The following is a 24,518-nucleotide window of genomic DNA, read 5'->3' as shown; positions in this document are numbered from 1 at the left end:
AGCAAGGACCACCGCTGCCGACACCTGCAGTTGGGAGCCACTGATGGGGCACCTTTGCTCAAAGAACCTCCCCAGCCAACCGACTGCAGACATGGAGTTTCCCGGAGGCCCAGCTCCCTCAGCTATTGTAACGGGAGCTCATTCCGGCTCACGACCCACTCTGCTAATTATGCAGTGTTGACGGGGTTGCTGCGAAGCAGTTGGTGGCTTATTCTTGGGCTGTTTTTATATTTAACCCGTGTATTGGCATCGATGTCGCCTCCGACTGTAGCAGTGACACTGGTGGTACAGTGGCAAGCTGGCTGTTGGTTGTCATTCAGTGCTATTTGCACCTCTGCCTCCCACCCCAGCTCCGCTCCTTCCTTCCTTCTCCTCTTTCCTATAATTCCACGGGCACCTTCTTGGTGTGTTCAGAGGGGCAACCGGTGCTCACCCCACGATAATTTGTCTGTGTCCTGCTTGGCTCTCTTCCTTCAGTCCCTTTTCATGAAATCTGTGGGGAAGGGCTATTCCCTTTGATGGGCATTGGAAAGACCTGAGAGAAACACAAACCCTCTGCCCCTCCAGACCTAGCAGTCTGCCCTCCCAGTAGAGGGGGCTGGAGCATGGCCAAGGGGTGATGGAGCTTTTGGGCCACAGAGCCCTTGCCAGACCTGGACAGATTTAGCCCAGGGTGTCATTGTTCCCTGGACTCAGAGTCCAAAGGGAAACTTGTGTGTTGTTACCTGGCTGTTACACAGGCAATAGGAACTCCTGATGTGGCCAGTAAGATAGGAAGGCGGGGGCAGGCCGTCTCAGGTAAGGTGTAGGCAGAATATGAACTCTCTTTTCTTGCCAGAACACTGGGGAAATGCCCTGAAAATCTCTCCCAGCAGACAGGACTAAAGGCCCCAAATAGCATCAAATAACATCTGAGATTCAGCCTGTTTGACTTGGAGGCCCAGAGTAATTGGCCACGAGACAGAATTACAGAGCGACCCCTTGTGGTCTTAGGGGCGTGATTATGTATCTTAAAACCATTATCAACTTTTATTTATTTTTTTTAATGGCAACATTTTGTGATCCCTTAAAGATTTTGAATAATGTTTTTGTTATCCCTTGCTGGAATAAAAGAACGGATTGCTTTTATAGCTGGATTTTTAGTGACAGCTATAATTAGGGTGAGCCTATTTTGAGTAATCTATTATAGGCAGCTCAGTGAGGTTCCATTCAGTACAGATCATGCAGAAGAACCCTAAGACTCCTGGTATCTCCAGAAGTAGACCAGAAAGTCCAGGAAATAACAGGCCAAGACCCCTGTAATTCACTAAAGGGCAATTGCAAAAGAAGTCCTCCAGGACCACAGCCTTCATGTGTCCACCACCAAGTGTTTGCTGACAGCTCATACTGGTCTGTTTCTCTGGATAGCCCAACGACCTCACCTGTCAATGGAGGTAGTACCTCCGTGTCACGGCGCTGTGGTGAGGCTGGCGCTAGCTTAGAGCAGGAGCTGCTCATGGTGCTGTGCCTAGTAGCAGGCACATGTTTCCATCCTCATGCAAACACATTGTGCCCATGGACGAGTAGCAGTGCGGTTCTCACATGGACTAGGTGGCTTGCAGATGAGCCATTTTGGGCACCTGGGCCTCATTGTCATTATTAGCACATGAAAATTGGGGAATGGTAGTTCTTTTCAGCCTGAAACCTAGTGGAGGCCAGCGCCCACAAGGCCTCCATTGGGATCTCAGCAGCACAGGGCTCACATGCTTCTTGTTTTCTCTTTGTAATAAAGAGCCAGAGTGACAGCCCAGCCAGCCCCGGGGCCCAACCAGAGTTCATATCACAGCTCAGGAAAGAGCTGCAGTTTCCAGTCCAGGTGGACACGTTCACTCTGAGCCTCATTCTCATTCAAGATGGCCACAGGACTGTGGGTGTGTCAGTCCTGGCATTTTTAACCCACCCCATCCCCATCTCAACCCCGGGACCTTGAATGCAAACCACAGTAAAAATGGGTGTTCCCCTGCTCTAGCAAACCATGCCTTGCTGTTTGTCCACTGTCACTGCAGGTTAGACATAGAATACATGGGCTTCCCTGAAACGATGTCCCTGCGAGGGCATGTGTTTAGTGCATGTTTGCCGGCCTGCATCTTGTGTGGGCTAACGCTGCCTGGCTCCAGCCCATTCCGATAGATTGCTGGCTCTCTAACAGACCCTCCCCTTCCTGGCACCCTTGTCAGTGTGTTTGCTGTCGAGAAGGATAGCGTTTTTATGAGTCTGCACATAATTCTTAAGAAAACACCCAGGGCAAGCAGACGATTGCTGGGTACCTCTAGTAATAAGTAGGCTTCCTCTTGTCTTGAAGGGTACGTATGGATAATCCAGTAAGTGATGACTGAGCTGCTCTGGAAGGTCGAGGGGTCCCTCTTCCAAACTGGTGGTAGAAGGGGTTACACATTGGGCTGCTCACCACAAGGTCAGCTGTTTGAAGCTACCAGCCACTCCAGAGAGAGAGGCAGGCTTTTGCTGTTAAGAGACACTCTTGGAAACCCACAGGGCCAGTTCTACTCTGCTTTGTAGAGTCCCTATGCGTTGGAATAGATTCAAGGGCAGTGAGTGAGGGAGCGAGCGAGTATGAGTATATATTTACAAATCATGATAAATAACACACAGATCTTTCCCATAAGCCATTTCACTTATCTGCCCACCAGGAACTAAATCCAGCTCTGCAGAGATAGGTTCACCCCATGTTGTTGTTGTGAGGTGGTTCCGACTCAGGGGGACCCTATGCACAACAGAATGACATGGTATACCTGGTCCTGGCCCTGCACCATCCTCACAGTCAGTCAGTCTTCTGTTGGATGGGTCTGTTAGGTTGGTGTTCCATGGCACTTCACAGTCCTCGGGGAGGTTTCGTGCATTGGGCCACTTTGGGGATTCAGTTGGGACATTCGTGGTCAGATGTAGGTAAATTTAGACCACAACTAATGCAGGGAAGACTGATTACATAGGAATCACTTGTAGAAAGTGAATTTACTTGTGTGCCGTCTACATAGTGAGTTACCGTAGTCTAAAGCCTTGAGATTTTATTGGCATTCATAAAGATTAATATTTTAAAAAAATCCTCCTTTCCAGTTTAAACAGTCCTGTCCACCCACAGCTCTCCACTGTGCCCTCATTAACCATGTGAGATTAACAACGGCAGGGATTGTCGCCAGCCACAGCCTAGAGAGGTGAGAAGACAGAGTGTGACACAAGGATAAATTCATAGCAAACTGCCAAGTCGTCCAGCACCATGTGGAGCCAGCAGACCTGGGTTTTCCAACTCTCCAGGCCCTTTCTCCAGTTCCCTTTGCTTCCTTTGTTAAGAGATAGGTCCCCGTCTCCGCTCAGTTGCCTCACTGGCGGGCCTCCTTCTGAAGTCTGGCAACACAATACGCCAGGATATTGTTCCCCTGCCTTGTCACTTTGGAAGGTCCTTCCCGGGGGCTGTGGGCTAATAATTCCCATCCTGTGGGACAGTGTCCGTCTCACACCCGCAGGTTCCTCTATAGCCGTGCGTAGGTAGGTGCAGGGAGGGAGGTGCTCATGGTCTCCCACAGCTTTAACCTGAGCCCCTCTGCCAAGTGTTTTTGCATTCTTAAGCGATGGCTTTTAGAAACTCTGAAAGTCATAGAAGAAAAGGTTGTTTCTCTGTAGGCTACTCTTTTCCCCGCCTTACTACCATGGAGCACGGTTTGCGGAACCCACACTGTTGAGTCTTAGTTAAATTTTCACCCACCAAGTCCCTATCTAATGACACCAAGAAGGAAGACAAAAATCTGACTGATTTCAAACTCAACCTTAAAAGTTGCTCCTCTCTCACGTTTCTTGTGGTCTTTACTAACTTGTTTAGCTGCTGGGGGTTTTGTTGTTTTTAATTCTCACTTCCTGGACCTATCTCCGAGCACCCACAGAATGTACATCGCTCTGCACTGGGTGCTTCTCGCCTGCTAGGGTTTTGGACTAAGAGCTCCGAAGGATGCCCTTTGCCATCCTTCTATTTCCTACAGATGCTGATTCGTGTAATTGTGGGCATGACGTGATCTTGTAACGCCTCTGCCAATGACCAATGACCCAATTCTGACGTGCTGTGCAACTGTGCGTTTCCACGAGTCCGCGCCCCCGTTGGTGATACCCCGTTGTCTCCCCAGAAATCGAGGCGATGGAAGAGTAAGCGCGAGGGATCGGACTCTGGCAATCGGCCCATCAAAGCGGCTGGGAAAGTTATCATCCAAGATATTGCATGCCTTCTTCCTGTCCACAAGTCCTTGGGAGAACTGTACATGTAAGTGCACATTTCTGAGGATGCTGTGCTTTCAACGGAACCGTGACTTAGAGCAGCGGGGCGTTCAGAGGAGCGCAGCATAACTGTTTCTGTTGCTGCGGAAGCAATGGCTGTAACCTCGGTGGCTTGCCGCAAAGTGGTTTCCCTGAGTGAGCAGGGTCTCCCCAGGCTGAAATCGTGGTGTGGTTGGAGGAGGAGCAGCGTGTGTGTGTGCACGCATGCGCGCTCTTCTGGCGCTTCCGGTCTCCTCCCCAGCTCTCTCAGGTTGTTAACCCAGTTGGATCCCTTGGGGTTCTCCAACTCATGAGTAATTTCACTTTCTCCGGAGCGGTCAGTGAGCCTTTACCTTCTGTCTGAGGCTCACCTAGGATCACCATCTATCTCCCTGCCGATCAACTTAAAGTCAACTGACCGGTGGTTCCAGGAATAAAAATTATTCCATCCTATCACTGGTCTTGCCTGCACTCAAAGAGAAGAGATTGTTCAAGGGTTCCCGCCAGGGAACAGGCATCTCGGGGCCTCTTAGAATTGTGCCTTTCACACACCCCATGTGTAAAAAAGATAGAACCTCATTTGGAAGTAGTCGGTAGGGTGGGTGATAGGTACTAGAGGCCAGCCCGTGATTTCTCACTCCTTCCTACCCTTGAACGCATGCCGAAACAATTTTATTTATTTATATTTATTTATTTGCTTGCTTGTTTGTTTTTTACCATATATACTTGAGGATAAGTTGACCCAAATATCAGCTGAGGCATCTAATTATTTTTTAAATACTTTTACTGGGGCTCTTGCATTCCTCCAGTATGTCAAGCACATTTGCACATACGTCACCATCATTTTCAAAGCATTCTCTTCCCACTTGAGCCCCTGATATCAGCTCCCCATTTCTTCCCCCTCCCTCCCCCTCCCCACTCCCTCACGAACCCTTGATAAGTTATAGATTATTATTTTCATATCTTACATCGTCCTCTGTCGCCCCTTACCCACTTTTCTGTTGTTCATCCCCCTGGAAGGGGGTTCTAGATTGATCCTTATGATTGATTCCCCCTTTCTCCCCCCACCCTCCCCTAATCCTCCTGGTATCTCTACTCTCCTTGTTGGCCATGAGGGTTTATCTATCCTGGATTGTCTGTGTTGCGGGCTCTTACCTGTAGCAGTGTGCTGTGCTCTGATCTAATCCGATTTGTAAGGTAGAATGGAGGTCATGATAGTGGGAGGAAGAAAGCACCAAAGAACTAGAAGAGAGTTGTGTGTTTCATGGGTGCTATACTGCACCCTGACTGGCTCATCTCTTCCTTCAGACCCATCTGTGAAGGATGTCCAATTGTCTACAGATGGGCATTGGGTCTCCACTCCATGCCCTCCCTTCACCTTGGGTATGGTTTTATTCTGGGTCTTAGATGCCTGATCCTGTCGACACCTCGTGATCACACAGGCTGGTGTGCTTCTTCCATGTGGGCTTTGTTGCTTCTCAGTTAGATGACTGCTTGTTTACCTTCAAGCCTTTAAGACCCCAGATGCTATATCTTTTGATAGCTGGGCACTATCAGCTTTCTTCACCACATTTACTTATGCACACACCTTGTCTTCAGCGATTGTGTTGGGAAGGTGAGCCTCATAGAATGCCAGTTTAACAGAACAAAGTATTCTTGCATTGAGGGAGTACTTGAGTGGAGGGCCTTAATTCTTAACATATAGATGTTAATATAGTTGCCTGTATTTAGGTCTCTATAAAGTCTGTTGCCTCCTGGTTCTTTCTTCTATTTCCTTTTTACTTTCCTGTTGCCCCACCATCATGTTTGGCCTTCATTCAGAGTTAGTAATTCCTCCCTGCTACATTGCCCTTGACCGAGCCCCATTAGGCATCCTGTGACCTTCCTTCCATTGATTTTAGTTCACTTGTTGTTCCCTAGTCCCTGGGTTGGTCTCTACTCCTGCCCCTTCCTTTCTCCAACCTCCCCTTCTCCTGGTACCGCTCTTTTCATCTCCGAATTATTTATCCTGCCTGTCGTATCTAGATAGGCATGCAGATAACATTAATAAGTGCAAAAACCAGGCAAAGCCAAATAAAATAACAAAGGAAGCCAAAACCAACAAAACAATAACAGCAGACAGCAAGAACAAAGTAACAGTAACAAAAAGAAAGCCACTGACAAAAATGGAAAATCTTACACATAGTTCAAGGTCTGTTTGTTGGCCTTTACCAGTGTTTTCCAGTTGAGTCTGATAGGGTACCACACTCTGTCTCCAAAGTCTATTTTTGGTATTCTCCGGGGTTTCATTACTCTGCTCCCCATGCTGCTCTGCTGCTTGCCCTCAGTGCCTTGCTCCAGCGTGATGGGGCCAGACCGGAGGCACCGAAGTTTACCACAAAAACTGCATAGAAAATGTGCTGAAAAGCTTGACCTACACATGAGTATGTATAGTATTTATTTTATTATTTAGAAACTGAATTTATTTGATTACTATAAAAGGAGTTTATATTTTATTTTATTATAACCGAGGATGATTATGATTTTTTCAGTTATTTTATTGAGGGCTCTTACAGCATCCATTGTGTCAAGCATATTTGTACTTATGTTGCCATCATCCTTAAAACATTTTCTTTTTACTTGAGCCCTTGGTATCAGCTCTTCATTTCCCCCCTCCCTGCCCTCCTTCCCTCATGAACCCTTGATAATTTATATATATATATATATTTTTTTTTTTTTTTTCATGTCTTAGTGGTCGGACGACTGACCACTTTCTCCCTTTACCCACCTTTCTGTTGTCCAACCCCCTGGGAGGGGTTATATGTAGATCATTGGGATCGGTTCCTAACCCCCCCCCCTTCTCCTTCCCCTCTGAAAAGTTTTTATTTTGTAGTGTAGATACTACTCTTGGTGTTAGAATCCAAAGTCAGTGCTGCAGATGTTGAAATCCCTTTTCATTTGACCCCCAAGTTTTGGGAATGCCCAGGAAAAACTGTCTGGGATATCAGTATTTGAGGACGAGTTGGTCTTCTGATGTCAGAAGGCTGAGCCAGTGTACATTGAGCAGGCCTGTTGCTCCAGCATGACATCTGCTCTCTGTGAGCTTTTCTCCGTGTCAAGTAGACAAGGAGCTTCAGAGTGACGAAAGACTGTCATTGGCCTCTTTGTTAAACCAAGAATCGTGAATTTAGGAATTTAGGAAGCTAGACTAGAAAGATTCTTTTTTCCCCCTCCCCTCCCTGCAGATTAAATGTGAATGATATTCAGGAAACGTGTCAGAAGAATGCTGCTTCTGCCTTGCTCGTTGGGAGAAAGGACCTCGTCCAGGTAGGGCACCTCACCTTTGGTGTGGGGATCTGGATTGTTGCGCCAGTTTCCCCAACCCTGGGGTGTGTTTCTTCTTGCTTACTTGGAAAAGCCTTAACGCATGTGGCACCTAGTACGTTTCTTTTATATTGCAGTACCATGCTTGTCACCAACCTATATTTGCTGAGCTACATCTTTGCCCTTTCTACCCTCAATTCTTTCGCATTTTCATTTTTTTCTCTCTTTTAAACTTACTTCTTTTCCTAAAAGTTTTGCTAAAGTGTTCTTTGACACGGAGAGTCTTTGCACGTTTACCTTATGACTTAATTTTAACAAAAGACTAGCGTGTTAAAGCAGGCTGAGCGTTTGTAGCTGTTACAACAGCTTTATTGCAACATTCATGGACCAGCCCGTTAACTCATCTGAAATGTGCACTTCAGCGGCTTCTAGTATATTCAGTTTTGTAATCGTCAGTAACCACAGGCAATTTTAGAATGCTTTTTATCACCCTAAGAAGATACCCTGCTTGGGAAGATGGTGCCCACTCCCTGCTTCATCCAGCAGCTGCAGAACTGGACATCAGAGAAGACCTGCTGGTGAAATTGCTGCCGCTCTGCCAGGAGGCCTCCAGGGGAACTCGGGCTCAGCCACAAGCCCAGCAGCAATTACCACTGCACGGATGGCTACCGGGAAGCTGTCCCCCTCCATTGTCCGTTCTCCTAGAAAGTGCTGGTGTCAGGCAAGCCAGCAGAGAACTCACTGGCAGCCACTGGGAAGGTGGTGGGAACTGTCTTAGGACCAGCTCTACCTTTGACCTTGTCCCCAGGTAGGGTAGCAGGACCCCTGAGTGCTGCCTCACCTCCTGGAATCCCCTCTGCGGGGAATGTGACCTTCATCGAGGATTACTTACCAAAAAAAAGGTAGCCATCACGCCTTCTTCCCTCATTACCATTTCCAGCTCCAGACAACTACTAATCTCCGTTGTCGCTTCTTGCACCCTGGAATCCTCAGCGCGAGGAATAGATTGAGCCACCGAAAGCAGTAGCTGTTGTCCTGTCAGCTGTTTGTTCCCCTTAAAATCTTCTAAATGAGCCGTCACTAAAGCCTTCTCTTGATTTTTATCTGACTAAAAATTCCCTACAGTTCCTAGGAGGCTCATCATGAACACTGTCAAGGCCCTGCCCCAACCCCTCCGGGAGAACTGTAGCGTCCTGCATCTAATCGCGGTCTGCAAGAAGCCGCCAGCTGAAGTGCAGCGAAGCACGAAGGAGGCATCATCGTGAGGGAGCAGAAATCACGCCCAACTTTTAGTTCCACTAGTAATCATTGAACACTAATAGCTCAACTCTGCCTCCTAGAGGCAAAGAAAGCCTTGGGCAACTGAGGCCAGGCTCTCTAGGCTTCTCTACGGAAAATGAGAGCTGCCAGAATAATGCATTACCTGGTGAAGAGGGTGAGATTGGTCAATGCAGAATGAAGGTAGGCTTGGTTTGTGGTCTGAAAACATCACCTGTGAGGAACAAATGATTTCTTAGAGGTGGTGTTTTTTCAAGTTTCCCGTACTTTTCTGGCAGTTAATTTGGAAGGTCACTCAAGTTCGAATTAATTGTTAAGACGTTTGCATTCAGACAGACCTGAGTTGGAATATGGGTGCTGTCACTTTCGGGATGTGTGATGTTAGACAGACTACCTAATCTTCCCGAACTTCCAGTTTCTTCCTTGTAAATGGAAGCAATACTTTGCAGGTCACTCTGAGAATGCAGTGAGTAAGTCTACAGCAAGTTCCCATACCCGTGCCGGATAGATCGAAATGCCCAGGCTAGGAGGGATCTAGTTGTTACTGCCGTTCTTGTCCTTATCATCAGCACTTATGTCACACTACTGTTTAATGAGACGGAGAAGTGACACCAGTGAAAATACTTAGGGGATTGTTGTTCTGTATTCACGTGATCCTTTCTGTTGAAGAAATAGTGAGGAAAGTCATGTGTAGATTTTCCAGTCACGGTAGCAAACGTCCTGCTCCAGAAGACCGTTCAGAGAGCTGTGAATGCAGAGGACGGGCGAGGTTAACCGGAATGTGTGTGCGGTTTGTGCCACATGATGTAATGGACCTTAGATGGCTGATAGGTGTCCCTTCTCGTTTTTTGTTTGTTTGTTTTTCAGTATTTTTGTTCTTCAGTTACAAGCGTCCTCCAGTCTACCTTCTCACAGAGTTTCATCTTAATGTTTTTCAGTTAGTGGACAAACAGTGCCATGCAGGAAAGAGTTTCTGAGATGAGTGTCAGCGTGTGGAAGCATTCAGGAGGCGGGGTTTCTTCGTGGTGCGGTGCTTTGAGCAGCGCGTCTAGCATTTAGTGACACTGATGGGTGTGTGCTACCCGGGAGACCCCAGTTGGAGGCCTTCCCCAGAGGGGTGCCGACAGAGAGGATGCCAGGACGCTGTCGGCGTGGCGGAAGCTTTCGTTCTGGAGGCAGCACCGTCCTTCCGTATCTGAGTGAAGGGGGACAGGTCTGAAAAGTAGAGCAAGTCACGCGAGTGCCCTGGTGCCCTGAATGACTCAGTGAAGTCACTGCACCAAAGTCTGCTTAATAGGACGAGCTGTTTAAGCCTACTGCATCTCAGACAAATTCCCCGAAGATCTTGTTAAAATGCACACTGTGATTCGGTGGGCCTGGCGTGGGCTTCACAGTTGTGCATTTCCTTAAAGCTCCCGGCCGTGGACCCTCAGTGATAAGGCGCGGGGCCACATCTGAAGAAGGGTGGGTTCTGCTCTGATTTCTGGGCCTCTCATCCCTCGTTGGTCTGAGTTTGCCTGTTTCTCTCTGGTCCCTCCAGGTGTGGTCGCTGGCTACAGTAGCTACAGATCTTTGCCTCGGTCCGAAGTCTGACCCAGACCTGGAAACACCCTGGGCCCGACATCCGTTTGGGCGACAGCTGCTGGAGTCCCTGTAGGTTGTGAGAGTTAAATGCGTACCGTGAGCTTGCAGGTTCCTAAACACTTTAAATGCTGCTATCTACATGAAAGGCAGAGGCCTTAGGCTCAAGAGGAAGAAGGAACTGTAGATTTGTTATGTGTAACAAGGTTTTTCTTTCTGGGTGCCATAGAGTTTGGCATCATAACGTGTCAGAGAATCGTGTTTTGGTCTTTCCTATTTCCCCAAAGCCACGACACTTTTCATCCTGTTAGGCAGTTTATGCCATTTACAGGTCAGGTTTGCCAGTCTGCTCAAAACACTGAATTTGTGTTCAATTTATTACACCAAAGTGTGTGTGCTAGAAATGTCATATGCAAAATAATGTACCCCTAAACCTCCCTCATCGTGAGGCCCAGCTCCTACACAGAGGGCCGCTTCCCCATCACACTGGAGAGCCGTGACTTAGTAGTTGAGGGCAGACCTGGGGCAAGTGTGCATGCTTCAGCTGTCCTATTTTAGCACTCTCTTCTTCTGGTGGCTATGCTGTATCTGAGCACCAAGAGCCTGAAAGGAACACGGGATATGAGTCCCTAAAAAGTAAAAGTGTTCTTCTTTAATGGCTCAGATTCATTATTCTCTGATCTGCTGGCCGCCTGCTGCTGTACATTGATGGTACGGTGTGCTCTGACCACCTCCACATAGCTGGAGGTTCTAAGAAGGAAATCTGTAGAGAACCACCCCCCTTCTCCCTGCAAAGCAGTGTAATCTTCACTGGAGTACTGAAAAAGCATGTATCGGATCACTCACTCATTACATGAAAACTCACCTGCCATCCGGTTGATTCTGAGTCATAGCATCCTACATAGGGTTTCTGAGGCTGTAAATCTTTAAGGAAGCAAGAGAACCTCTTTCTCTCATGGAGTGGTTGGTGGGTTTGAGTCATCAACCTTGTGTTTGCCCTGCGGTAAGCAGTCCAGCGCTTACCCAATGACACCACCAGGGCTTCTGGCACGTGTTTAGTTTGTCAACATAACTCTTGGTACAGTGACATTCTAGTTTGAGCCTATGTTTTGTGTCAGTAGAAGCTTTTGGATTGACCCTTTGGGATACTCTGATAGGTATTATTCCAAAATAAGTTTTGCCAAACCACTTGATCTGTGGAAAGCCCCAGTTCCCGACAAAGGTTTTTGAGGCAGGAATAAAAATATTTCCTTCTTACCTGTGGCAACAACCATATCGTAGTTGTCCTTCTTTAATCCCTTGTCGCGGCTTGTTTTCTCTCCTCTCATCTTTTTCTCCAGGTTGGCCCACTACTGCCAGCTTCGGGATGTTCAGACGTTGGCTATGCTGTGCAGTGTGTTTGAAGCCCAGTCTAGGCCTCAGGGGATGCCAAACCCCTTTGGACCTTTCCCCAATCGCTCTTCCAATCTTGTGGTGTCACATAGTCGATATGTAAGTGTGTGGTCTCGTGGTCTGTGCCTGTCCTTGCCTGTAAACTTCCGCGCAGGATGGTATTTTGAGGATGTTCCTCCTCTTTGTTCTTCTCTTCCCACCTTGTAGCCTAGCTTCACCTCCTCCGGTTCCTGCTCAAGTATGTCGGACCCAGGCCTCAACACTGGTGGCTGGAACATAGGTTGGTATGGAAACGGCTTCCATGTGCCAGGTTTTTAGTAAAAACTGGGCGTGTGGTCAGTATTGACCTGTTACAGATAAACCTTCTCCATGTTCTTCCTTGTTTCCCTTTATAAGAAAAAAAAAATTTCCCCTCCCCTAAAGATGGTGATACTGTTGCCAGCCAGGCCTGGACTTTCGTATCTGAACAGACCAGTTTTGTGTCTCACTGGGTTTCCTTTCCTCTCCTCACTAACATTGGAACTTGCCATCTGCCCTTCCTATCATCTGCCTTGTCCACGGGGGAGAAATGAGGCGGGACTTGACTCCAGCTGATGATAAAGATTTGTCTCAGAAATAGGTGGATTTCTGTTTTCTGTTTTTTTTATAACAACATTATTTTGATTTTTTTTATTATAAATATACTCTCTCTCTTTTTTGTGTGTGCATATTACGTGCCCATGTAAATAATGCCCTCACTCATAAGGTGCACGTAGCACGCACTGGGAATTAACTCATGAGGGAGTTGCACTGTCTGTAGAAAGCCATGTAATGCACACATTATTTGTGTTAAAATAGAGTAACACATGCCTAGTGAAGAGACAGTATTAGAGAAGACGATCATAATCATTGGTAATTTTCTCACCTAAAAATACACCTGTTAACATTTTGGAACATTATCTTCCAATCTTGTGCGTAAGAGGGGCAGGGGAGGTTGTTCTTTGGGGGGTGTGGGGGGAGGTCGTTTCTTCCAGTTTGTGTGTAGGGGGTCAGGGGGGTAAGGTCATTCTTTGGGGAGGGGAGTACAGTTATTTTTTTTCCCAATCTTTGTGTGTAGGGGAGGCGGGAGGGGGTGTCCAGCAATGATGTGTTCTGTGTTTTTATTTTATCACGTTCATTTTCTCAAGTCATTTAAGTAATTAGTGGTAAGTTTTTATCAACAAATACTTAGACGACCAAATAGGCTAGAGAAGGGTTCTCTTGCGTTCGGTTTCTCGGAGTTTTCCGCCAACGTGATTTTCCTGTGCGGAGATAGAGTGGAGCCCTTGCATGAAGAAAACACCTTCAGCTATTTGACGTGCTCAGTCTGATTTGCATCTTCCATCTCCTTGTGATTTCTTCCAAGCGGGAAGAGAGGCAGAACATTTGTCCTCGCCCTGGGGAGAGTCTTCTCCAGAGGAAATCCGCTTTGGGAGCCTGACCTACAGCGACCCTCGGGAGCGAGAGCGGGAGCAGCACGACAGAAACAAAAGGTGAGCCGACCCTTCCCGGCACACGCAGGCTGCTGGGACTCTCAGCGTCTCCAGGACCCCCGCTTGCACAAAGGTGTGTTCAGTGTCACCTGACACTGCGATAAGTAGCCCTGGTGACCTGGTGAGGTCAGTGGTCAAACCCACTCACTAGCCGTTCTGTGGGACAAAGATGCTGCCACCTGTCCCGATAGAGTCACCGTCTCAGAAACCCCATGTAGGGTTGGGATGAACTCATTGACCGTGAGCTTGGTGTTTGGTTTTTGTTTAAAAGAACTGACAGGAATTTTTAAATTCTCTCTGTAGACTCCTGGACCCTGCCAATACCCAGCAATTTGATGACTTTAAGAAATGCTATGGGGAGATCCTCTATCGCTGGGGTCTGAGAGAGAAGCGGGCTGAGGTCCTGAAGTTTGTCTCCTGTCCTCCTGACCCTCACAAAGGAATTGGTAAATATGAACTCCCTTTTCCTGTCCCCCCTGGAAGGGCCTCGGGCTTCGTTTGTCTACGTGAGGTCTGAGACACAATGCTCACTTTGCGTTTTACAAACAGAGCTTACGTAAACATTTTGAGCTTGTTCTAAGCTTCTGGAAATACTTGTGTGTATAACAAGGTTGACTTTCTGTTGTGACGGAAGTTGTTTCATATGCGCATATCTCAGATATTGATTGGTGGTAGGAACATTTATTCTTTTACCTAATTAACAGTCTGTCATGTTCCTCTTAGGCACTAGGTACAGCGCCAGCACCTTACCCCCCTCCTTACTGAACTCGTTTATTAGAGGAGGAATATTAAATAATGTATTAGATGAACGATTAGTGACTAAAGAAAAGGATGTTGGGGCAGGACCAGTAGACACATGTGCAGCTGTCTCAGAAAGGCCTCTCTGAGGAGGGGAGGCTTCAGCTGAGGACGCAGGACGAGCAGGAGCCGTCTTGCAGACCACCACCTGAGAGCTGGTCCTCCTGCGGCGCCTTGTGTTTTGCTGTGATGCTGGAATCTCTGTAGCCTGCATTTGAAATGACAGCAGCGTCACCAATGGCCAGCAAGGTTTATTAGCTTCCAGACGAAAGCAGTCTAGGGGAAAAGGTTTGGCATTCTACTTCCAAAAAGCAGCCAGTGAAACCAGAGAACATGGTCGGATCAGCGTGCTGGAAGATGAGCCACTGAAAAGCACTCAGAATACACAGCTGGCGCAATATGGACCCGACAGACCATCGGCCATGAAGATGGCCCTGGGCGAGCGGCAGCCAGTTCAACAACCGCTTGCCCAGACTGCCCAGCAGAAAGTAGATGTCCGCGCTCCAGAGAAGACCAGTGCACGCTCAGATGGGGAAGGCCCATCAAGAACCTCGCAGAACCAAGAGAGGGCTCCCATACCGAGGGACCCTAGACTTGTAGGGGATACAGCATCACTGTCCAATGAGGAAGACTGAATGCCATTGCACTGCTTAGGAGCCATACTGGATACTGGGTGACAGATTTAAGGCAGCGTTAAAGGCGACATTGCCTTAAAATCCTCAGGTGAACTTTACGTAACTTAAAACTCTGGGTCCAGCTTGTCAAGTGTGAAGTCAACCTCACCCACTACGACTACCCACAGCTCTGAAAGGCATGTTGAAGGTCCAGAATAGAGTGGGAGAAAAGTGGGGGACGAATCTGAGGATCCTAAGAGATCTTAGACTTACTGGTCACATAGAGATCGGTGGGACCCCCTGAGACTGTGGCCCTTAGGCTCCCTTCAGACCTGGTAACGAACTTAGTCCCATGGCTCCATTTTCAGTTGAATAACAAATCTATAAGGGGAGCAATAACACAAGTGAGGCACACACACGTTAGTTTTGTCAAACGTGTGAAATCAAAGGGACATTTGCCCAAGGACAAGATCCAGAATGGTCAGAAATGAAGGAGGAATAGAAGCAGGAAGCAAAGGGAGGAAACTGGATAAGTCGTGTTCCATTGATGAGATTGTAATGAATGAGATGAAACAATGTGAGTATGAATTGTTGAATGCAAAACCGATGTTCTGCTTTGTGAACATTAACCCAATTTACAATACAAAGGTCTTAAAAATTAATATACCCATGAGTCATACAGAGTCAATTGAGTCCTTCTTACACACTGGGAACATTTATTCTCTGCCCCAGACAGGTACAACGTGGCATTACATTGCTTAATATTCTAATATAGAAGCTTCTAGCCACTGAAAGCTTTAGTGTATGTTGCGAATTAAGTTGTGTGCCCATAAAGCGTGTGTTCATTTGACTAGGCCATGATTTTTCTCATTATGATCTTACCCCCCATTTGGTGATCTGATATAATTATTCTGTATGCTATAATTCCTCCCCCCTCTGATGTCAGTGAGGCAGGAGTTGAGGCAGTTATATTAATGAGGCAAGATACAATCTGTAAAATTAGATTATTTCTGTGTTAATCTTTTTTGAGATACAAAAGAGTAATAGAGGAGCAGAGGTATGGGTGACCTGCTGCCACCACAGAGAAGGGCTGGGAGCAGAGCACATCATCTGGATGTAGGGCCCCTGTGCTGGCAGCCTCGTAGATCCAGAGGAAGACTGCTGTCAATATGCATGGAGAACTCTAAGGAACGACAAACCCGTGAATGTGGAAATTAAGGAGCAACTGCTCTCACTTTAAATTTCTAAATAACTAAATCCAGGATAATACATTTTTCTGGTTTGTTAAAACCAGAAAGAGAAAGTAAGCCTTCCCCTGTCCAAGAAGGATAACATTTGAGCCAGGATGTAAGGGAATTGGCTTGATGGTAAAGGGAAATTTATGTGACAGTTCTAGAGACAGACTATTTAGATTGCTATACTCAGAAAGAGCTTTGTCTTCAAGAAAAGAAAAAAAAATCTAGTGTCTTTTAGTCAGAGGTAGATTATTACCCAGTAAGCAAGGTAGCTGCAGGCTTGTAAGTACCTGTCAGGGATTGTAAATTTAGAAAGAAGCTGTGATTCTGTAGGAAGGTACTGTAAGGTTTGGGGAGCGACAGATGCTGGCCATGCCTGTAAGCAGAGTCTTTGATGTGGTATAAAAAGCCCGTGTCTACCTTGCTTATTGGGTAATCTGCCCAGTTTTGGTATTCAGCGTGTTAGAAAATATTCAGACATTTGAGGGAGAGTTTAGAGATGGATTATAGATAAGTACATAGCAAACTAAACAAATGAAAATAGTAAGATAGTTGTTATCTCTTGGAAAACAAAATGTGCAAAAAAGGGAAAGTAATCAGAATCTCACTGTGTTTACTTAGTAACAAAAACTGAGGGGGAGCTCACCAGAATGCAAATAGAGCATGCGCATCCTCTCCTGGGGAAGATGCAGGTGTCTGTAGGTGGGAAGAGGTGGTTGTGGTGATTTGGAAAAAGAAAGAGCACCCACTGTGGAAAGTCAATAGGCGATACGTAAACTTAAAACTTAAGAATCAGCTTTATAAACATGCTGTTTAGAGAGATCAGCTAAAAATGAACGAAACAGAAGAGTTGAAGTGATTTCCTTTAGAGAACAATTGGGTAGGTGCTGGGGAACTTTGATTTTTGTAGAAAGCTTCATGTAACTATTGACTATAAATTATGTGTCTATGTAGTTTTAATGAAAAATGTGAGTGTATATACACTTAGTTATTGAATAACAAAGATTATTTCAACACAGTTTAAAAAAAGGGATTCGTGTGGTACTGATGAAGAATGCAAAGAATAAAAAGTGCTATTTGGTTAGCATATTTTTTAGTGTCTTAAGAGCATGAGAGTACATCGGAGAGATTCATGACAGCCTAGAGCAATCTGTCTTTTAAAATTAGTTTTCAGGAAAATATATATGAATCATAGAAATATGTAACCAATCCATCAATCAACTAAATCCTTATTGCCATCTATGCTAGATTGTGTGGGAAGGACAAAGAAATATAAAATGTGTTTTGTTTGGTTAAGGAATTTATTATTCAGTCAGATGAAACATACACTCACAAAGAATTTTATGCTCTTTAATAATGAATAATATGTCCTAATATCAATAAAAACAATATCAAAATATTTCTAAAAGGATGAGAGGCAGTGAAAGACCCACAGATAAAACATTAAGAAAAATATTTTAATTTACTGGGCTTTACAAAGTAATCCAGACTTTGAAAGCATTCAATTCTCTAATGCAGGACGTTACCAGGCATTGAATGAAGAAGTCTGCAAGGTTATAGTTAGTCTCCTCGTGGTGGAAAGCGAGTTCCTTCCTGGTTTGTTGCAAGAACCATAACAAATTTAAAGAGGTTATTTTTAGTTAAGGGTTAGTTATTTATACAAAGGATGTATGACTTTATTGATGTTGGCAGAGAATGTGTTGTTTTTTTTAAATCCAACTGTATGTTGTTTACAACTTAAATCCAAGAACACAAGGCGCTTGACAGTGAAAGGACAGAAAAAAATATTTGATGCAGTTAATAACCAAAAGAACATCAGACAAAGTTAACTGTAAGACAAAACCTTTCAGAAAATGAACATTATATAATAGTGATAAAAAGGTCACTTTATCACAAGCTTTAACACTCAAATATGTATTTACCCAACATCAGGGTACCTCCACTGAAGAGAGAATTGAAAGGTAAAATAAATAGTACTGCAGTAGTCGTTAGAGAGTTCCGTACACCACTTCTCATATTGGATGAAACTTCAAGAAAGATCACCAGGGACCCGAATGACATTATAAACCAAGTGGGCCTAGCAGACACACACAACATTCCATCTGTAACCAGCACAGTATCTATCTATTCTGCTCCAGTGCACGTGGCTCATTCTCCAGGACAGACTACATTTTAGGTCACAAAGTAAGTCTTGCTAAGTTTTAAAAGGTTGAAATCATACACATTTTCTCTGACTACAACAGAGTGAAACAGAAATCAACAGAAAAACATGCAAGACATACAAACATTTGGAAATTAAACTACACACTGTTAAGGTACCAGGGGGTCGAGGAAGAAATCTAAGGGAGAAGTCAGGGATTTCTTTAGATCCAATGAAAAGGAAGCACCACATGCCAAAACTGATGGGATACCGCAAAGGGCAGTATTCCAAAGGGAACTCTTAGCAATTAATGCCTGCTGAGAAGGGAAGAATGTGGTCAAGAGCAAGCTATGACAAAATCTACCAGAAGAGAAGAAATCGCAGAAGCTCGAGCATATTTCAGAAGGTAGTGTATGCTCAAGAACCAATGTTACCGAAAACATTCCAAGCCACGCTGAAGGCACGAGCGGAAAACAAGACTCCAGAAATGGACGGAAGACCGATGGAAATGCTCCATGACATGGGTGCAGCTCACTAGACGGAGAGCTTTCCCTCCATGAACTGACGCTGTTCGGTGCCATCAAGTTGGTTCCAACTCACAGTGAGCCACGTTGGACAGAGCGAGCACTGCCCGCATTCGACTGCCAGCACTCATGAAACTGGCAAAAGAACACACACATCGATCTGGAAGAAGTACAGCCAGAATGTTCCTTAGAGGAGGCACAGATGGCGAGCCTTCGTCTCACACACTATAACCGAGTTGTCAAGAAGTGCCAGTCCCTGGTGAAGGACATTGTGCTTGGTAAGGTAGAGGGGCAGTGGACAAAACAGAAGACCTTCCACAAGGTGGATTGACACAGTGGTTGCATGTATGGGCTAAACAACACTTGTGAGAAGGGCACAGGGCTGGGCAGTGTTTTGTTCTGTTGGACATTGTGTCTCTACAAGTTGGAACCAACTTGATGGCACCGAACAACAACAATCTGCCAGGACATGTTGAAGTCAACTCTCTAGCCAACCAACTGGAAGAGGTCCATATTGTACCCTTCCAAAGAAAGGGGATCCAGCAGAGTGTAGAAGCTGTTGAACAATATCAATAATCATACGAAAGTAAAATTTTGATGAAGATAGTTATTAAAACAGTTATAGCGATACACCCACTGGGAGCTACAGGAATTCAAATCGGGTTTAGGCGAGGATGTGGTGTAAGAGAGATCATTGCTGACTTCTGATGGATTTGGGCTGAAAGCAGAGAGTACCAGAAATATATTTGTGTTCTATTAACTATGCAAAAGTATTTGACTGTGCATCATAGCAAACTATGAGGTGCATTGTGAAGAACGAATACTTATGAACACTTCATTGTGCTCATGTGCAACCTGTGCATAGAGCAAGTGGCTTAATGAGTAAACATTAGTGAATTAATCCATGTAACACACTCTTCATTAAAACAGAGGAAAAGAAACACATGACCATCGCTGTGGATGCAGAAAAGGCATTTAATAAAATTCACTACCTTTTTTTTCCCTCATCATTTTGTTGGGGGCTCGTACAGCTCTTATCACACTCCATAAATATATCCATTGTGTCAAGCACATCTGTACACATGTTGCCATCATTTTCAAAACATTTTCTTTTTACTTGAGCCCGTGGTATCAGCTCCTCATTTATTTCTCTCCCTCATGAACCCTTGATAATTTATAAATTACTATTTTTTTCATGACTTGCACTGACCGCTGTCACCCGTCACCCACTTTTCTGTTGTCCGATCCCCTTGGAGGGAGTTATATGTCAATCATTGTGATTGATTTCCCCTTACTCTCCCCTTCCCCCCCTACCCTCCTGGTATCGCTACTCTTGTTATTGGTCCTGAGGGGTTTATCTGTTCTGGATTCCTTGTGTTTTAAGCTCTCATCTGTACCAGTGTACATGTTCTGGTCTAGCCAGATTTGTAAGGTAGAATTGGGGTTATGATAGTGGGGAGGAGGAAGCATTTAGGAACTAGAGGAAAGTTGTCTGTTCCATGGGTGCTGTACTGCACCCTGACTGGCTCATCTCTTCCTATGACCCTTCTGTAAGGGGATGTCCAGTTGTCTACAGATGGGCTTTGAGTCTCCACTCCATACTCCCCCTCATTCACATTGATATGATTTTTTGTTCTGGGTCTTTGATGCCTGATACCTGATCCCATTGACACCTCATCATCACATAGGCTGGTGTGCTTCTTCTGTGTTGGCTTTGTTGTTTCCACCTTTTTAAGAACGTGGCATACCACTTTCCACGGTGACTACATAAGACTTCACTGTTTTCAAACCCAATGTATCAAACCAGTCTGTCTCAGCGTTTACCTCACCAGGACTATATCATTGTCTCCTTACCCATTGCTGTGGCACCGATATGACGCGGGCTCATAGGGACCCCAGAGAACAGAGCAGAATGGTCCCCATCGACTTTCTAGCATGGTAATCCATATGGAAATAGGCCACCACGTCTTCCTCTTGCAAAGCAGCCAGGTGCTTTACCGCTGTGCCACCAGGGCTCCTAGGGGATTTCTTAATTGCCGTGTATTAAGGGAGCATCAGTTGGTTCAATTCTGTGACTGCCCGGCGTTGCAAAGGAACTGGTTCTGATAGGAGAAAGGACACTAATGTGCCAGTTCTCAATCTGTGGGTCGTGACCCCTTTGGGGGTCAAATGGCCCTTTCCCAGGGGTCACCCAATTCATAACAGTAGCAAAACGGCAGTGATGAAGTAGCAACGGAAATAATTGACCACGAGGAACTGTAGTCAAGGGTCGTGGCGTTCGGAAGGTTGAGAACCACTGCTTTAGCGTAACAGATGGCAGGTGAAGGGGAGCAGACGTCGGGAGAACGGAAGATTGGCTGTGTCAGCATGGAGGTGCCCCTCCCCGGTGGCTTCTGTTTTCTCAGGACAGTGAGAGTAGAGGTGAGGGAGGGGCTCAGAGGCAGGCAGGAGGGGTTTTCCGACTCTGGGGATGGCGTGAAGTAGTTGTCTCTTCTAGAACTGCCGCCACTGTGCCATGTTGGTGCCCACTGGGAATCAGTGTGAAGTAAAACCCATCTCAAGTGGGCCTTCGCTCAGGAACGCTTAGCTGCTGGTGGTAGGCATGGAGCACACAGAAGACAGGGCCCCAGACAGGGCCTCTGAGGACCAGGAGCTTGCTTGTGCCCACACCCGGCCTCTCCAGTGAGACTGCTAGACTTGAGATGAGGGCGTCAGCGCTTTGAAGCCACGTGTGAAAGCCATTGATTTCATGCAGTCCCACCCGAAGAGAAAGGCCTTTTTCCTACCTTACAAGGCCACTTTCGTTTCCCAGAACTAAATGTCTTGTTATTTCTCTCTTTTGGGGTCATTTCCAGAATTTGGTGTGTACTGCAGCCACTGCCGGAGTGAGGTCCGGGGCACACAGTGTGCCATCTGCAAATGCTTCACCTTTCAGTGCGCCATCTGCCACGTGGCAGTGCGAGGATCGTCCAACTTCTGCCTGACCTGTGGACACGGCGGACACACCAGCCACATGATGGAGTGGTTTCGGACCCAGGAAGTGTGTCCAACCGGGTGTGGCTGCCACTGCCTGCTAGAAAGCACTTTCTGATCCGACAGACCCAGGAAGTGGTCAGACATTCGAGAGGTCCTCCTCCGTGCCGGCGGGGTGACAGGCTCTCTGCCAGGAGAGGAACTCCCGGACCTACCTCTGCCGAGCCTGAGCCTGACGTGAGCTCCCCCAAAGGCTGGGGAGCCAGTTTGCAGGGCCTGGGGCGGACCTGGCAGCCCTGGAGCCCACCTTCCCTTATCGACTGCGTTGGTGAGCTAGTAAGACAAGGATGTTTTCTGGAGGAAAATCTTCTGCCTCCAGAGCCGGGGTTCACCTCAAACCATCAAGCAGCGTCCCCTCAGGTGCCAGCGCAGAGGCCAGAGTCAGGTGCTGGCGACAGTCTCTGGGACCAAAGGACAGCAGGTGTCGATTTAATTGACAAGTGGGCCCATTTAATGAGCTGACAGATAGTATGTGCCCTTTTAAAAATACACTTAAGTTATACATATGTGGTGTACTTAAGGATTCTTAAGATGTTTGTTTGTTTGTTTGTTTGTTTCCCTCCTCCCCCTCTAGCTGCTGCCCCTTGGCTAATAAAATTCTAATAACTGGTTGTTGTTTTTTTTTTTAAAAAGGAAGTTGAACAGTTGAGTCGGTTATTTCTTCCTCTACTTCGAATTCAAATGAGCTATTTTCGAGAGCCCTGAAGCCTGCTCAGATGTTCAAAGGACATGCTGATTTCCTTTTGGCACCAGACAAGAGAAAGTAGAGCCTGACGTTTTAGGTTCCTCCCAACCCTGAGAATCTTATAATTATTTCTTTTAGCAAAAAGAACATGCGATTGCAGTACAGCGCTGGTCGACACGTCTCTTGTTGCTTCTGTGCAGGTTGGCTGGGCTCCAGTAAGGACTTTTCTCTCTCCGCTCGAGCATCCAAAATGCTATCCTGTGCTTTATTCTTGTTCCCTGTGCCCACCAGTTCTTCAAAATGTTCCATCTTGTCCCCGAAATTTGGTGTGGCATGGAATCGGCATCTTCTCTTTAAAATTCCTAATTGACATTTCTGGTTCTCTTATAGAATTTTACAACCCCAAATAGACTGACTTAAGAACTATACCCATCCGTCCCGAACTATGAAAACACTGAGCCTCACCAGTGTTACACTGCCCATCGGGACCCATCACTAGATGGTGAGACCAGTCCAACAGATAAAATGCTATATGAAGGAGAGTAGAAGAGAAATGATCAGAACAGACCATATGCATGTTAACTTGTATATAAGCATGTTTGTACACGTATACTGGAACACAAGAGGAATTTGGTTTTTACTGGAAAATTGTAGCCCGAAACACATTAAAAACACTATTTTAAATGATGCGGAACCCCAGCCCTATGCTGCTGGACATGAAACACCGCAATGTAAAGACAAAGCTTTTATTTTTTAAAAAATCATTATTAGGGGCTCATACACCTCCTATCACAATCCATACATACGTCATTTGTGTAAAGCACATTGTACATTCGTTGCCGTCATCATTCTCAAAACATTTGCTATCCACCCAAGCCCCTGGCATCAGGTCCTCATTTTTTACCCTCCCTCCCCGCTCCCCACTCCCTCACGAACCCTTGATAATTTTATTATTATTTTGTCATATCTAGCTCTGTCCCACGTCTCCCTTCCCTCACTTTTCTGTTGTATGTCCCCCAGGGAGGAGGTCACATGTAGATCCTTGAAATAGATTCCTCTTTTCCAACCCACCCTCCAAGTATCTCCACTCACACCACTGGGCCTGAGGGGATCATCCGCCCTGGCTTCCCTGTGTTTCCAGTTCCCATTTGTACCAGTGTATATCCTCTGGTCTAGTCAGGCTTGCAAGGTAGGATTTGGATCATGACAGTGGGATGGGGGGAGGAAGCATTTAGAAACTAGAGGAAAGTTGTATTTTTCATTGTTGCTACATTGCACCTTGACTGTCTCGTCTCCTCCCCAAGACCCTTTTGTAAGGGAATGTCCAGTGGCCTACAAATGGGCTTTGGGTCTCCACTCTGCACTCCCCTGCTCATTCACTATGGTAAGATTTTTGTTCTGATGATTCCTGATACCTGATCCCTTCAATACCTTGTGATTGCACAGGCTGGTGTGTGCTTCTTCCATGTGGGCTTTGTTGCTTCTGAGCTAGATAGCCGCTTGTTTACCTTCAAGCTTCTAAGACCCCAGACGCTATCTCTCTTGATAGCCAGGCACCATCAACTTTCTTCACCACATGTAGTTGTTTACCCACTTTGTCTTCATCGGTTGTGTCAGGAAGGTGAGCATCATAGAATGCCTATTTCATAGAAGAAAGTATTCTTGCATTGAGGGAGTACTTGAGTGGAGGTCCAATGTCCCTCTGCTACCTTAATACTAACCTTATAAATATATGCACATAGATCTATTCCCCCATCATCATGTATAAATATATTTGCATATGTACATGTCTTTATCTAGACCTCTATAAATGCCCTCTGCCTCCCAGCTCTTTCCTATATTTCCTTTGACCTCCCTCCTGTCCCACTATCATGCTCAGTCCCCACCAGGGTTTCAGCAATTCCACTTAGTTACATTACCCTTGATCATGCCCAGCCAGGCCTCCCACTCCCTCACCACCGATTTGGCTCGCTTGTTGTTCCCTTGTCCCTGGGTTTATTAACACCACTACCTTCCTCCCCGTCTCCCATGTCCCCACAGAGCTATGGGTCTCGTTTTCCCCTCCAATTGTTCATCCAGCCTATCTCATTTAGACAGGCCTGCGGAGATAGTAACATGCACAGAAACA

General features: G+C 46.1%; 1 protein-coding gene across 2 annotated transcripts in view; it reads left to right on the top strand.

Moving 5' to 3' along the window:
- WDR59 (WD repeat domain 59) overlaps positions 1–22,327 on the top strand; it is a 79,490-nt gene extending 57,163 nt beyond the window's left edge. For both annotated transcript variants that reach the window (XM_075536900.1, XM_075536901.1), the window contains 8 exons: positions 4,170–4,303; positions 7,521–7,602; positions 10,418–10,530; positions 11,799–11,949; positions 12,058–12,130; positions 13,235–13,361; positions 13,665–13,807; positions 21,528–22,327. In XM_075536900.1, the coding sequence (XP_075393015.1) occupies positions 4,170–4,303; positions 7,521–7,602; positions 10,418–10,530; positions 11,799–11,949; positions 12,058–12,130; positions 13,235–13,361; positions 13,665–13,807; positions 21,528–21,763 (1,059 nt within the window). In that variant the 3' untranslated portion in view covers positions 21,764–22,327. The remainder of the gene's footprint in view (positions 1–4,169; positions 4,304–7,520; positions 7,603–10,417; positions 10,531–11,798; positions 11,950–12,057; positions 12,131–13,234; positions 13,362–13,664; positions 13,808–21,527) is intronic.
- The last annotated feature ends 2,191 nt before the right edge of the window (positions 22,328–24,518 follow it).

The sequence above is a fragment of the Tenrec ecaudatus genome, chromosome 18 (genome assembly GCF_050624435.1).
Source record: "Tenrec ecaudatus isolate mTenEca1 chromosome 18, mTenEca1.hap1, whole genome shotgun sequence".
Lineage (NCBI taxonomy): Eukaryota > Metazoa > Chordata > Mammalia > Afrosoricida > Tenrecidae > Tenrec > Tenrec ecaudatus.
This window is presented reverse-complemented; position numbering and strand designations above follow the sequence as displayed.